General features: G+C 39.8%; 1 protein-coding gene across 6 annotated transcripts in view; it reads left to right on the top strand.

Annotated features, from left to right (window-relative positions):
• LOC128691124 (uncharacterized) overlaps window positions 1–13902 on the top strand; it is a 44381-nt gene that overhangs the window by 22958 nt on the left and 7521 nt on the right. For all 6 annotated transcript variants that reach the window (XR_011392492.1, XM_053779935.2, XM_053779932.2 and 3 more), the window contains one exon: window positions 5087–5257. Coding sequence is in view for 5 of the 6 variants with exons in the window: in XM_053779935.2 (XP_053635910.2) it covers window positions 5087–5257 (171 nt within the window). In the remaining variant the exon portion in view is untranslated. The remainder of the gene's footprint in view (window positions 1–5086; window positions 5258–13902) is intronic.

Here is a 13902-nt window from a genome sequence, read left to right as displayed (position 1 = left end):
GGCCTGTTTTAGGTTAATTCCATTACTCAAACCAACTTAATTTCTGATTATTTCAATACTATACCTTCTTACTATACATTGATCCTAAGAAACTTCCCATTTACCTGTCAGAACTACTTAATAAATCACTCAGAATTGGGTAATTTGGCCATTTTTATACTCTGTTTAACAAATTACTGTTTAAAAATAGTGCCTTTTCCAAATCCATAAATGCCACAAAGACCTCTTTAGCCTTATCTAAATACTGTTCACTGTGGTTATTCAATATATTTATAGATGGGGTTGTAAGAGAAGTAAATGCAAGGGTCTTGGCAAGAGGTGTGGAGTTAAAAGATAAAGAATCACACATAAAGTGGGAGTTGTCACAGTTGCTCTTTGCTGATGACACTGTGCTCTTGGGAGATTCTGAAGAGAAGTTGCAGAGATTGGTGGATGAATTTGGTAGGGTGTGCAAAAGAAGAAAATTAAAAGTGAATACAGGAAAGAGTAAGGTTATGAGGATAACAAAAAGATTAGGTGATGAAAGATTGGATATCAGATTGGAGGGAGAGAGTATGGAGGGGGTGAATGTATTCAGATATTTGGGAGTGGACGTGTCAGCGGATGGGTCTATGAAAGATGAGGTGAATCATAGAATTGATGAGGGGAAAAGGGTGAGTGGTGCACTTAGGAGTCTGTGGAGACAAAGAACTTTGTCCTTGGAGGCAAAGAGGGGAATGTATGAGAGTATAGTTTTACCAACGCTCTTACATGGGTGTGAAGCATGGGTGATGAATGTTGCAGCGAGGAGAAGGCTAGAGGCAGTGGAGATGTCATGTCTGAGGGTAATGTGTGGTGTGAATATAATGCAGAGAATTCGTAGTTTGGAAGTTAGGAGGAGGTGCGGGATTACCAAAACTGTTGTCCAGAGGGCTGAGGAAGGGTTGTTGAGGTGGTTTGGACATGTAGAGAGAATGGAGAGAAACAGAGTGACTTCAAGAGTGTATCAGTCCGTAGTGGAAGGAAGGCGGGGTAGGGGTCGGCCTAGGAAAGGTTGGAGGGAGGGGGTAAAGGAGGTTTTGTGTGCAAGGGGCTTGGACTTCCAGCAGGCATGCATGAGCGTGTTTGATAGGAGTGAATGGAGACAAATGGTTTTTAATACTTGACGTGCTGTTGGAGTGTGAGCAAAGTAACATTTATGAAGGGGTTCAGGGAAACCGGCAGGCCGGACTTGAGTCCTGGAGATGGGAAGTACAGTGCCTGCACTCTGAAGGAGGGGTGTTAATGTTGCAGTTTAAAAACTGTAGTGTAAAGCACCCTTCTGGCAAGACAGTGATGGAGTGAATGATGGTGAAAGTTTTTCTTTTTCGGGCCACCCTGCCTTGGTGGGAATCGGCCAGTGTGATAATAATAATAAATAACCATGGTGACATATCACATCATTGTCCAAGGCCTACTTTTACTTGGAAATAATCTCTCTCTTTCCTACATACTCTAACCTGAGCCTCACTGTCCTCGTAAAAACTCTTCACTGCTTTCAGTGACCAACCTCCTATACCCTACACCTGCAATATCTACCACATTGCTCCCCTATCCACCCTGTCATACGCCTTTTCCAAATCCATAAATGCCACAAAAACCTCTTTAGCCTTATCTAAATACTGTTCACCTATATGTTTCACTGTAAACATTTGGTCTATGTACCCCCTACCTTTCCTAAAGCCTCCTTGTTCATCTGCTGTCCTACTCTCCGTCCTACTCTTAATTCTTTCAATAATAACTCTACCATACACTTTACCAGGTATACTCAACAGACTTTTTTTTTTTCAACAAACTGGCCGTATCCCACCAAGGCAGGGTGGCCCAAAAAGAAAAACGAAAGTTTCTCTTTTTAAATTTAGTAATTTATACAAGAGAAGGGGTTACTAGCCCCTTGCTCCCAGCATTTTAGTCTCCTCTTACAACACACATGGCTTACGGAGGAAGAATTCTGTTCCACTTCCCCATGGAGAACTCAACAGACTTATCCCCCTATAATTATTGCACTCACTTTTGTCCCCTTTGCCTTTATACAAAGGAACTATGCACGCTCTCTACCAATCCCTAGGTACCTTACCCTCTTCCATACATTTATTAAATAATAGTGCCAACCACTCCAAAACTATATCCCCACCTGCTTTTAACATTTCTGCCTTTATCCCATCAATCCCAGCTGCCTTACCCCCTTTCATTCTACCCACTGCCTCATGAACTTCCCCCACACTCACAACTGGCTCTTCCTCACTCTTACAAGATGTTATTCCTCCTTGCCCTATACACGAAATCGCAGCTTCCCTATCTTCATCAGCATTTAACAATTCCTCAAAATATTCCCTCCATCTTCCTGATACCTCTAACTCTCCATTTAATAACTCTCCTTTCCTATTTTTAACTGACAAATCCATTTGTTCCCTAGGCTTCCTCAACTTGTTAATCTCACTCCAAAACTTTTTCTTATTTTCAACAAAATTTGTTGATAACATCTCACACACTCTCATTTGCTCTCTTTTTACAATGCTTCACAACTCTCTTAACCTCTCTTTTTCTCTCCATATACTCTCCCCTCCTTGCATCACTTCTACTTTGTAAAAACCTCTCATATGCTAACTTTTTCTCTCTTACTATTCTCCTTACATCATCATTCCACCAATCACTCTTCTTCCCTCCCACACTCACTTTCCTGTAACCACAAACTTCTGCTGAACACTTTAACACTACATTTTTAAACCTACCCCATACATCTTCGACCCCATTGCCTATACTCTCACTAGCCCATCTATCCTCCAATAGTTGTGTATATTTACCCTAACTCCCTCCTCTTTTAGTTTATAAACCTTCACCTCTCTCTTACTTGATGCTTCTATTTTCCTTGTATCCCATCTACCTTTTACTCTCACTGTAGCTACAACTAAAAAGTGATCTGATATATCTGTGGCCCCTCTATAAACATGTACATCCTGAAGTCTACTCAACAGTCTTTTATCTACCAATACATAGTCCAACAAACTACTGTCATTACGCACTACATCATATCTTGTATACTTATTTATCCTCTTTTTCTTAAAATATGTATTACCTATAACTAAACCCCTTTCTATACAAAGTTCAATCAGAGGTCTCCCATTATCATTTACACCTGGCACCCCAAATGTACCTAACACACCCTCTCTAAAATACCCTAGAAAACACTCCAAAGTCACTGTGACTTTGTCAGTGGTCCATGTCGAGCCGAAACGTCGTCGTAAGCTCTTCTATGTGCAGGTTATTTGTGTATTGTTCCTGTCACGGTATTCTGCCTTTTTTTGTTATTCACTATTTTAACCCAAACATAAGGGCATAAGTTAGCTGTTCCCACCAGGCAGTACATGGGCAAGGATTTTTTTTATATACTGTGCACACCCACCAAGCAGATCTGCTCTCTCGTGTCTAGGCCAAAATTTGCCGTTCACAGCATATTTGAGGGTGCTGTGATTTTTGCATAGATCTATGCAAGTGCCACAGGCCCCCAGTCACATATATCTACACGAGAGACAGTCACATATATCTACACGAGAGACAGTCAAGGGATTAACCCTTTGATTGTTTCGGCCATATATATACATTTTATGAGCCAGTGTTTTGGACATATATGTACTCAATAATTCTAGTGGCTTCATATCAAGCAGGAGAAAGCTGGTAGGCCCACATGTGAGACAATGGGTCTGTGTGGTCAGTGTGCACCACATAAAAAAAAAATCCTGCAGCACGCAGTGCATAATGAGAAAAAGAAAACTCTTGACTGTGTTTTTGGATTAAAACGCTGACTTTGAGGTGTATTTTCGTATAATATTTATGGGTGTATTCTCGGTTTCGTGGTCTCATTTGATAGAATGGGAAGCATATTACAGAAATAGTGGTGATTTTGATTAGTTTCACGACAAAAATAACCTTGAAATTGAGCTCACATTAGTGGAAATGTTCGATTTTTACCAATGTGCAAGAGTAAACAAATCACACCACTCATTCAATACATGTGAACTGGGGAGTCTAATATTCTTTCACTAGTGCACTAATATCATTTATACCATTTCCACAATAATGCAGTAGTCTGCAATACAGTAAATCTTCTATTTTTTGTGTGAATAAAAAATCAAAATAGAAAGCAAGAGTAATATAAGAGGGGCCTGGAGACGTGATTAATGAACAGAGGATATGTTATTTTAGTGCCAAGAATGTCTGCATTGTTTATTCTGGACCCTATTTTGAAATTGGCATCTTTTTTTAATTTGCATAAAATTGGCCAAATTGCCAATTTCTCACCACTTTATTGGGTAGTTAAAATTGGTAACTGGGCAGTTTCTTGTACACAGTTGATAGAAAAAATGGAGTTCTAAAGAAATTGCTATGAGTTTTGTTGACTGGAACAATGGAATAGGCCGAAAATAGGGCTCAAAATCAGCAAAATCGCCGATGTGTATACATCGCCGAGATCGCTAACTTCACGGGAGCATAATTCCATGAGTTTTCCATCAAATTTTGTACTTTTGGTGTCATTACCATCAGGAAAAGATTCTCTGTCATTTCATAAGAAAAAAAATAATTTTTTTTTTCCAAAAATTTTTCAACAGAATGAGTTTCAGAAAGGGGCTTGTGACAGTCAAAGGGTTAAACAGCACTATCATTAGCACACTGTGTGAAGATATACAGCAGTAAAGTTGTAGAAAGCCTGCAGTTTGACATGCCTCTAAGGCATGTCAAACTGCAGGTACTTGTGATTATATAGCACATATGCAATTGACTAGTTTTACTAGCTTCTTTTTTTCTCATTTCAGGCATTTTGTTGTAACATAAAATTCAGGTACTTTTGTATACCCCCCAAAAAGATTCAGTGCTGTATGCCTGTGGATGTAGCCATGGTTGTTACTGTACATAAGTAAGCCAGTAGAACTGTTTCATAAAGTGAGAAGCATAACCAATTTCTTCATTATCTCATTTTGTCTACTTTGATTGTTCCTCTTGCACTTTTAACTAGGTTCACTAAAATGCCTGTTTTTTTTCTTTCATGCCCATTATTGAATTTTCTTGTTAGGTATTCGTCCCCATGTGTGTGTAGACTGTGGCAAGACTTATCTGAGCGTGTCTCACCTGAACAAACATAGGCGTGCTGCTCATTCCTCGAATAGACCTTTCCAGTGTTCCTTTTGTGGCAAATGTTACAAAACTAAGGACCAGCTAACCTTTCATGAAAGTAGTCACAAAGGTTGGTGAATTTTAATTGGATGTTCATTCTAGTACCTCGTTCCAAGTAACCATAGAAGTACATTGCAGAAAGAGCAGGTAAAATGTATTTTAACCTGCTCTTACTGACATAAAAATATAGTCTATGATTATGTATGTAAATAAGGCATTATTATGGATTAGAGTACAGTATATTATATAAAATTTAAAGTATGTGTTGTTACAGTATTAGAGGTTTTGTATTTTTTTTTTTATTTAGTACAGGCAGGCCCTGCTTATACAGCAGTTTAGGTTCCAGGGTACTGCTGTAAAGTAGCCATTTTTTACTATCAAAATGCATGTAAAAGCCTAAAAACCTGTTTACACTATCACATACTAAGTGAGCAATAGAGTAGGCCTTAAAATGTATGCACAGTACACACATTACTTACCTTAAAATATTTTCACCCTTAACTTATAGCGAGTGGTGAATATATTTATTATAGGAAGTTTTAAATAAATGTAGAATGGGTATATAGTAGGGCCCTACTTATTCGGCAAGTTAGGTTCCGGGCTACTGCTGGAAAGCAGACTTCGCTGGAAAGCAGAACTCCACTTTTTTCCATTTATAAATGCATATAAATGCCAGATAACAAGTTTACACTAACATATACTAAGTTAGCAATAGAACTAAGCATTAAAAAGTAAAATACACATAGTACACTCATTATTTACCTCAAAATATTTGTAGTCTTAATGTAGGGCAAAAGGCAAGTAGTATTTACTCTAAGAAGTCAGGTGTGGTAGCCCTCCTGGCCACCCCATCCACACATACTATACTACAATGCTTAAAGCTCCCTAGAGTGATAAAATGCATATAGAGTAGACACATTACTTACCTTAAAATATTTGTAGTCTTAATGTAGGGTGAGAGGTGAAAAGTATTTATTTGTAGAAAGTCGTGTGGGAGGTATGGTATCCTGCCTGACCACTTATACCTACTACGACATTAAGCTCCCTAGATCGATAAAATGCATATATAGTACACTCATTAATTACCTTAAAATATTTGTGGTCTTAATGTAGGGTGAGAGGTGAGTTTTATTTGTATGAAATCAGGTTGCGAAGTATGGGTAGCCAGAAAGGGCAGCCCTCCCCAGCCCACCCACATAATGTAAACAAACCAGATGAACGCATCTGGTTTTCGTCCCAAGTCCTACAAGTTGCCTGGCTACCACAAGTCCTATAAGTTGCCTGACTACCACAGGTCCTACAAGTTGCCTGGCTACCACAAGTCTTATAAGTTGCCTGGCTACCACAAGTCCTACAAGTTGCCTGGCTACCACAAGTCCTACCAGTTTCCTGGCTACCACCAGTCCTACAAGTTGCCTGGCTACCACAGGTTGCTTGGCTACCACAAATCCTACAAGTTGCCTGGCTACCACAAGTCCTACAAGTTGCCTGGGTACCACAAGTCCTACCAGTTTCCTGGCTACCACAAGTCCTACAAGTTGCCTGGCTACCACAGGTTGCTTGGCTACCACAAATCCTACAAGTTGCCTGGCTACCACAGGTTGCTTGGCTACCACAAGTCCTACAAGTTGTCTGGCTACCACAAGTCGTACAAGTTGCCTGGCTACCACAAATTGCCTGGCTACCACAAGTCCTACAAGTTGCCTGGCTACCACAAGTCCTACAAGTCGCCTGGCTACGACAAGTCCTACAAGTGACCTGGCTATCACATCTCATATTTATGTTAATTTATTCTACTATGGGGTATATTTAGATGGATTAAGCAAAATGTCTATATTAACATTTTATACGATATTTAATGCTCCTTAGAGTGATTATTATTGTGTTATTATTATTATTACCATTAATATGGTGTTTTCAAGACTAATAAGACACTCTTAGTGATTTTAATATGTACCTGCATGCCAGCACAGTGTGTAAGTTTACTTAGGTACAGGTACACATACATATAATTATCAGTTATAATAATAATGTAGGTATGTAGTTCACTCTCTCCTCTGCATTCCTCTCTTCTCCAGGTGCATACACGCTTATTATGACCCACTTCTCGCATCCAACCTTTACTTTAATCCACATAATTCTTGAATTTACACATTCATATTCTCTTTTCTCCTTCCATAACTGATCATTTAACATTACTGCTACCCCTTCCTTTGCTCTAACTCTCTCAGATACTCCAGATTTAATCCCATTTATTTCCCCCCACTGAAACTCTCCTACCCCCTTCAGCTTTGTTTCGCTTAGGGCCAGGACATCCAACTTCTTTTCATTCATAACATCAGCAATCATCTGTTTCTTGTCATCCGCACTACATCCACGCACATTTAAGCAACCCAGTTTTATAAAGTTTTTCTTCTTCTCTTTTTTAGTAATTGTATACAGGAGAAGGGGTTACTAGCCCATTGCTCCCGGCATTTTAGTCGCCTCATACGACACGCATGGCTTACGGAGGAAAGATTCTTTTCCACTTCCCCATGGACAATAGAAGAAATAAAAAAGAACAAGAGCTATTTAGAAAAAGGAGAAAAACCTAGATGTATGTATATATATATATGCATGTACGTGTCTGTGAAGTGTGACCAAAGTGTAAGTAGGAGTAGCAAGATATCCCTGTTATCTTAGCGTGTTTATGAGACAGAAAAAGAAACCAGCAATCCTACCATCATGCAAAACAGTTACAGGTTTTTGTTTCACAGTCATCTGGCAGGACGGTAGTACTTCCCTGGGTGGTTGCTGTCTACCAACCTACTACCTAAAGAGAGATTTTGGGAGATGTTAAGTGAATGTATAGGAGCCTTTGAACCAAGTGAGAGAGTAATTGTGGTAGGGGACTTGAATGCTAAAGTAGGAGAAACTTTTAGAGAGGGTGTGGTAGGTAAGTTTGGGGTGCCAGGTGTAAATGATAATGGGAGCCCTTTGATTGAACTTTGTATAGAAAGGGGTTTAGTTATAGGTAATACATATTTTAAGAAAAAGAGGATAAATAAGTATACACGATATGATGTAGGGCGAAATGACAGTAGTTTGTTGGATTATGTATTGGTAGATAAAAGACTGTTGAGTAGACTTCAGGATGTACATGTTTATAGAGGGGCCACAGATATATCAGATCACTTTCTAGTTGTAGCTACACTGAGAGTAAAAGGTAGATGGGATACAAGGAGAATAGAAGCATCAGGGAAGAGAGAGGTGAAGGTTTATAAACTAAAAGAGGAGGCAGTTAGGGTAAGATATAAACAGCTATTGGAGGATAGATGGGCTAATGAGAGCATAGGCAATGGGGTCGAAGAGGTATGGGGTAGGTTTAAAAATGTAGTGTTAGAGTGTTCAGCAGAAGTTTGTGGTTACAGGAAAGTGGGTGCAGGAGGGAAGAGGAGCGATTGGTGGAATGATGATGTAAAGAGAGTAGTAAGGGAGAAAAAGTTAGCATATGAGAAGTTTTTACAAAGTAGAAGTGATGCAAGGAGGGAAGAGTATATGGAGAAAAAGAGAGAAGTTAAGAGAGTGGTGAAGCAATGTAAAAAGAGAGCAAATGAGAGAGTGGGTGAGATGTTATCAACAAATTTTGTTGAAAATAAGAAAAAGTTTTGGAGTGAGATTAACAAGTTAAGAAAGCCTAGAGAACAAATGGATTTGTCAGTTAAAAATAGGAGAGGAGAGTTATTAAATGGAGAGTTAGAGGTATTGGGAAGATGGAAGGAATATTTTGAGGAATTGTTAAATGTTGATGAAGATAGGGAAGCTGTGATTTCGTGTATAGGGCAAGGAGGAATAACATCTTGTAGGAGTGAGGAAGAGCCAGTTGTGAGTGTGGGGGAAGTTCGTGAGGCAGTAGGTAAAATGAAAGGGGGTAAGGCAGCCGGGATTGATGGGATAAAGATAGAAATGTTAAAAGCAGGTGGGGATATAGTTTTGGAGTGGTTGGTGCAATTATTTAATAAATGTATGGAAGAAGGTAAGGTACCTAGGGATTGGCAGAGAGCATGCATAGTTCCTTTGTATAAAGGCAAAGGGGATAAAAGAGAGTGCAAAAATTATAGGGGGATAAGTCTGTTGAGTGTACCTGGTAAAGTGTATGGTAGAGTTATAATTGAAAGAATTAAGAGTAAGACGGAGAATAGGATAGCAGATGAACAAGGAGGCTTTAGGAAAGGTAGGGGGTGTGTGGACCAGGTGTTTACAGTGAAACATATAAGTGAACAGTATTTAGATAAGGCTAAAGAGGTCTTTGTGGCATTTATGGATTTGGAAAAGGCGTATGACAGGGTGGATAGGGGGGCAATGTGGCAGATGTTGCAAGTGTATGGTGTAGGAGGTAGGTTACTGAAAGCAGTGAAGAGTTTTTACGAAGATAGTGAGGCTCAAGTTAGAGTATGTAGGAAAGAGGGAAATTTTTTCCCAGTAAAAGTAGGCCTTAGACAAGGATGTGTGATGTCACCGTGGTTGTTTAATATATTTATAGATGGGGTTGTAAGAGAAGTAAATGCGAGGGTCTTGGCAAGAGGCGTGGAGTTAAAAGATAAAGAATCACACACAAAGTGGGAGTTGTCACAGCTGCTCTTTGCTGATGACACTGTGCTCTTGGGAGATTCTGAAGAGAAGTTGCAGAGATTGGTGGATGAATTTGGTAGGGTGTGCAAAAGAAGAAAATTAAAGGTGAATACAGGAAAGAGTAAGGTTATGAGGATAACAAAAAGATTAGGTGATGAAAGATTGAATATCAGATTGGAGGGAGAGAGTATGGAGGAGGTGAACGTATTCAGATATTTGGGAGTGGACGTGTCAGCAGATGGGTCTATGAAAGATGAGGTGAATCATAGAATTGATGAGGGAAAAAGAGTGAGTGGTGCACTTAGGAGTCTGTGGAGACAAAGAACTTTGTCCTTGGAGGCAAAGAGGGGAATGTATGAGAGTATAGTTTTACCAACGCTCTTATATGGGTGTGAAGCGTGGGTGATGAATGTTGCAGCGAGGAGAAGGCTGGAGGCAGTGGAGATGTCATGTCTGAGGGCAATGTGTGGTGTGAATATAATGCAGAGAATTCGTAGTTTGGAAGTTAGGAGGAGGTGCGGGATTACCAAAACTGTTGTCCAGAGGGCTGAGGAAGGGTTGTTGAGGTGGTTCGGACATGTAGAGAGAATGGAGCGAAACAGAATGACTTCAAGAGTGTATCAGTCTGTAGTGGAAGGAAGGCGGGGTAGGGGTCGGCCTAGGAAGGGTTGGAGGGAGGGGGTAAAGGAGGTTTTGTGTGCGAGGGGCTTGGACTTCCAGCAGGCATGCGTGAGCGTGTTTGATAGGAGTGAATGGAGACAAATGGTTTTTAATACTTGACGTGCTGTTGGAGTGTGAGCAAAGTAACATTTATGAAGGGATTCAGGGAAACCGGCAGGCCGGACTTGAGTCCTGGAGATGGGAAGTACAGTGCCTGCACTCTGAAGGAGGGGTGTTAATGTTGCAGTTTAAAAACTGTAGTGTAAAGCACCCTTCTGGCAAGACAGTGATGGAGTGAATGATGGTGAAAGTTTTTCTTTTTCGGGCCACCCTGCCTTGGTGGGAATCGGCCGGTGTGATAATAAAAAAAAATATGTAGTTCACCTGGGCTACATACCTACACGATATTTAATGTGACTCAGAGCCATATTATTACCATCGACATACCATGTTCACCGAGTTTAATCATTTCTAACAACTACCTTTAAATGTCATCATAAACAAAAGGAGAAGTAATGAATAATTCATGCCGAGAATTGTAAACAAAAGCGTTATGTATTAAGGGGAGTGTTATAATGTTTTCCCTCTGCCTGGCAACCACACCTCCATAGCATATAAACAGCATGTTTATATGCTATGTAACGTGTTTCTTATATAATTTTGAAGAAAATATCATACATGGATTAATGAAAAGGTCTATATTGACATAAAATTAGACATTTAATGTACCCAAGAGTGATTATTATTACATAATAGAGATGTGCTCATGGAGAATGTAAACAAACCGGGTGGCTCGCGTTGTATTTGAAAGACCACTTGCCATATAGAAAGTTTTGGTCATAATTTGAGATCGCCGTATTGGCGGAACGCCGAAAAGCAGGGCCCTACTGTAATTGAAAACTGCTGCATTAGTTAAATGCTGTAAAGGGGGGCCCTACTGTATTTGTTTTTGTAATGCTAGTTTTAAAAAACTGCGTTTGAGCTATGTCTTATGCTTATACTCCATTTTATCTGAAGGAGCAATCATGACACAAAGCCTCCAGGCAATCTTCTAGCTTGTTCTATGTTCCTTTATATATTCATGGGACTTTTTCTTGTACAGTATATACAGTACTGCACTCACGCACCCTCCCTTTTTCATGATGTTGATTTCCTACTAATCATCTAAAGATCAAGACTTCCCTCTTGTCTGTAAGTCATCCTCTAATTCTGTTATACTCATCCTTCCAGTGTTCAGATCAATATACAATTGAGAGGTTATTTTTCTTTTCCTTCAGAATTTTAAGATAGTGAAATATCCATATCAGCTTTTTTAAAACATACATGTGCTTATTCTCCATGGGGAAGTGGAACAGAATTCTTCCTCCGTAAGCCATGCACATCGTAAAAGGCAACTAAAATGCCAGGAGCAAGGCCCTAGTAACCCCTTCTCCTGTATACATTACTTAAGTTACTCATCACCTAGGAGATTGCTTTCAGTATTCTGTATATGTTTTAGCTGGGCTTCTAGTCATCCTTTCATTTGTCAGTTGTGAGGGACAGTAATCTCATGACAGTATGTATTGGCCAGATCAGAAATACTTTATGGAAATTTAGTATATTTTATGGAAATGAAAATTATCAGTTATCAAATTCAGTTTTAACAATAAATACATTAAGAGGGACCAAATGATCCATGACCATGACATTACAGATTTTTTTTTTTTAACAAGTCGGCCATCTCCCACCGAGGCAGGGTGACCCAAAAAGAAAATACTTTCATCATCATTCAACACTTTCACCTCACTCACACATAATCATTGTTTTTGCAGAGGTGCTCAGAATACAACAGCTTAGAAGCATATATGTATAAAGATACAGAACATATCTCTCCAAACTGCCAATATCCCAAACCTCTCCTTTAAAGTGCAGGCATTGTACTTCCCATTTCCAGGACTCAAGTCCGGCTATATAAAAATAACTGGTTTCCCTGAATCCCTTCACTAAATATTACCCTGCTCACACCAACAGCTCGTCAGGTCCCAAATACCATTCGTCTCCATTCACTCCTATCTAACATGCTCACGCATGCTTGCTGGAAGTCCAGGCCCCTCGCCCACAAAACCTCCTTTACCCCCTCCCTCCAACCTTTTCAAGGATGACCCCTACCCCGCCTTCTTTCCCCTACATTACAGATATAAGCTCTGAAATAAGCTAGGAAGATAGTATGAACAACATGAGGATGAACTGGTATTTTTAAGATGAGCTCAATGGCATTAGAAGTATGCTCCAGACATACGTTGAGAAATAAATTAGAAAACATGCAATTTTGAGAGAGAGAGTGTGAGTGAGAGTGTGAGTGAGTGTGAGTGAGTGTGAGTGAGAGTGAGTGAGAGTGAGTGAGAGTGAGAGTGAGTGAGAGAGTGAGAGAGAGAGTGTGAGCGAGAGTGTGAGCGAGAGTGTGAGCGAGAGTGTGAGCGAGAGTGAGTGTGTGTGTGTGTGTGTGTGTGTGTGTGTGTGTGTGTGTGTGTGTGTGTGTGTGTGTGTGTGTGTGTGTGTGTGTGTGTGTGTGTGTCTGAGTGAGTGAGAGTGGCTGACCTCCACAGACAAAGAGGAATCACAGAACTTCTTAAAGGCTCCAGGCTTTCTCAACAGAAAAGAAACACTTGTTAGAGAAGTGAAAAAATATAGCCCAACAGAGAGGTCACCTGTATTAAAAGCTTTTCGTAAATCAGTGACAATCCCCATTGAATATTGAACAGGATTGCAGCTGAGCAAGGAGGCTTAAGAATGGGTAGGGGATATGTAAATCAAGTGTTTACATTGAAGCATATATGCGAAGAGTATTTAGATAAAGGTAGGGAAGTTTTCATTGCATTTTTATGGATTTAGAAAAGGCATATGATAGAGTGAATAGCAGAGCAATGTGGCAAATGTTGCAAGTGTATGGATTAGGTGATAAGTTACTAAATGCTGTAAAAAATTTTTTGAGGATAGTGAAGCTCAGGTTAGGGTGTGTAGGAGAAAGGAAGATTACTTCCCAGTAAAAGTAGGTCTTAGACAGGGATGTGTAATGTCACCATGGTTGTTTAACATACTTATAGATGGGGTTGTAAATGTTAGGGTGTTGAGGAGATGGGTGGGATTAAATTATTGGGAATCAAATACAAAATGGGAGTTGACACAGTTACTTTTTGCTGATGATACTGTGCTTTTGGGGGGATTCTAAAGAAAAGTTGCACAGGTTAGTAGATGAGTTTGGGAGGGTGTGTAAAGGTAGAAAGTTGAAAGTGAACATAGATAAAAGTAAGGTAATGAGGGTATCAAACGATTTAGATGAAGAAAAAATGGATATCACATTGGAAGGAGGGAGTATGGAAGAAGTGAATGTTTTCAGGTATTTGGGAGTTGACTTTTGTCAGCAGATGGGTTTATGAAGGATGAGGTTAACCATAGAATTGATGA

The sequence above is a fragment of the Cherax quadricarinatus genome, chromosome 27 (assembly GCF_038502225.1).
Source record: "Cherax quadricarinatus isolate ZL_2023a chromosome 27, ASM3850222v1, whole genome shotgun sequence".
Lineage (NCBI taxonomy): Eukaryota > Metazoa > Arthropoda > Malacostraca > Decapoda > Parastacidae > Cherax > Cherax quadricarinatus.
This window is presented reverse-complemented; position numbering and strand designations above follow the sequence as displayed.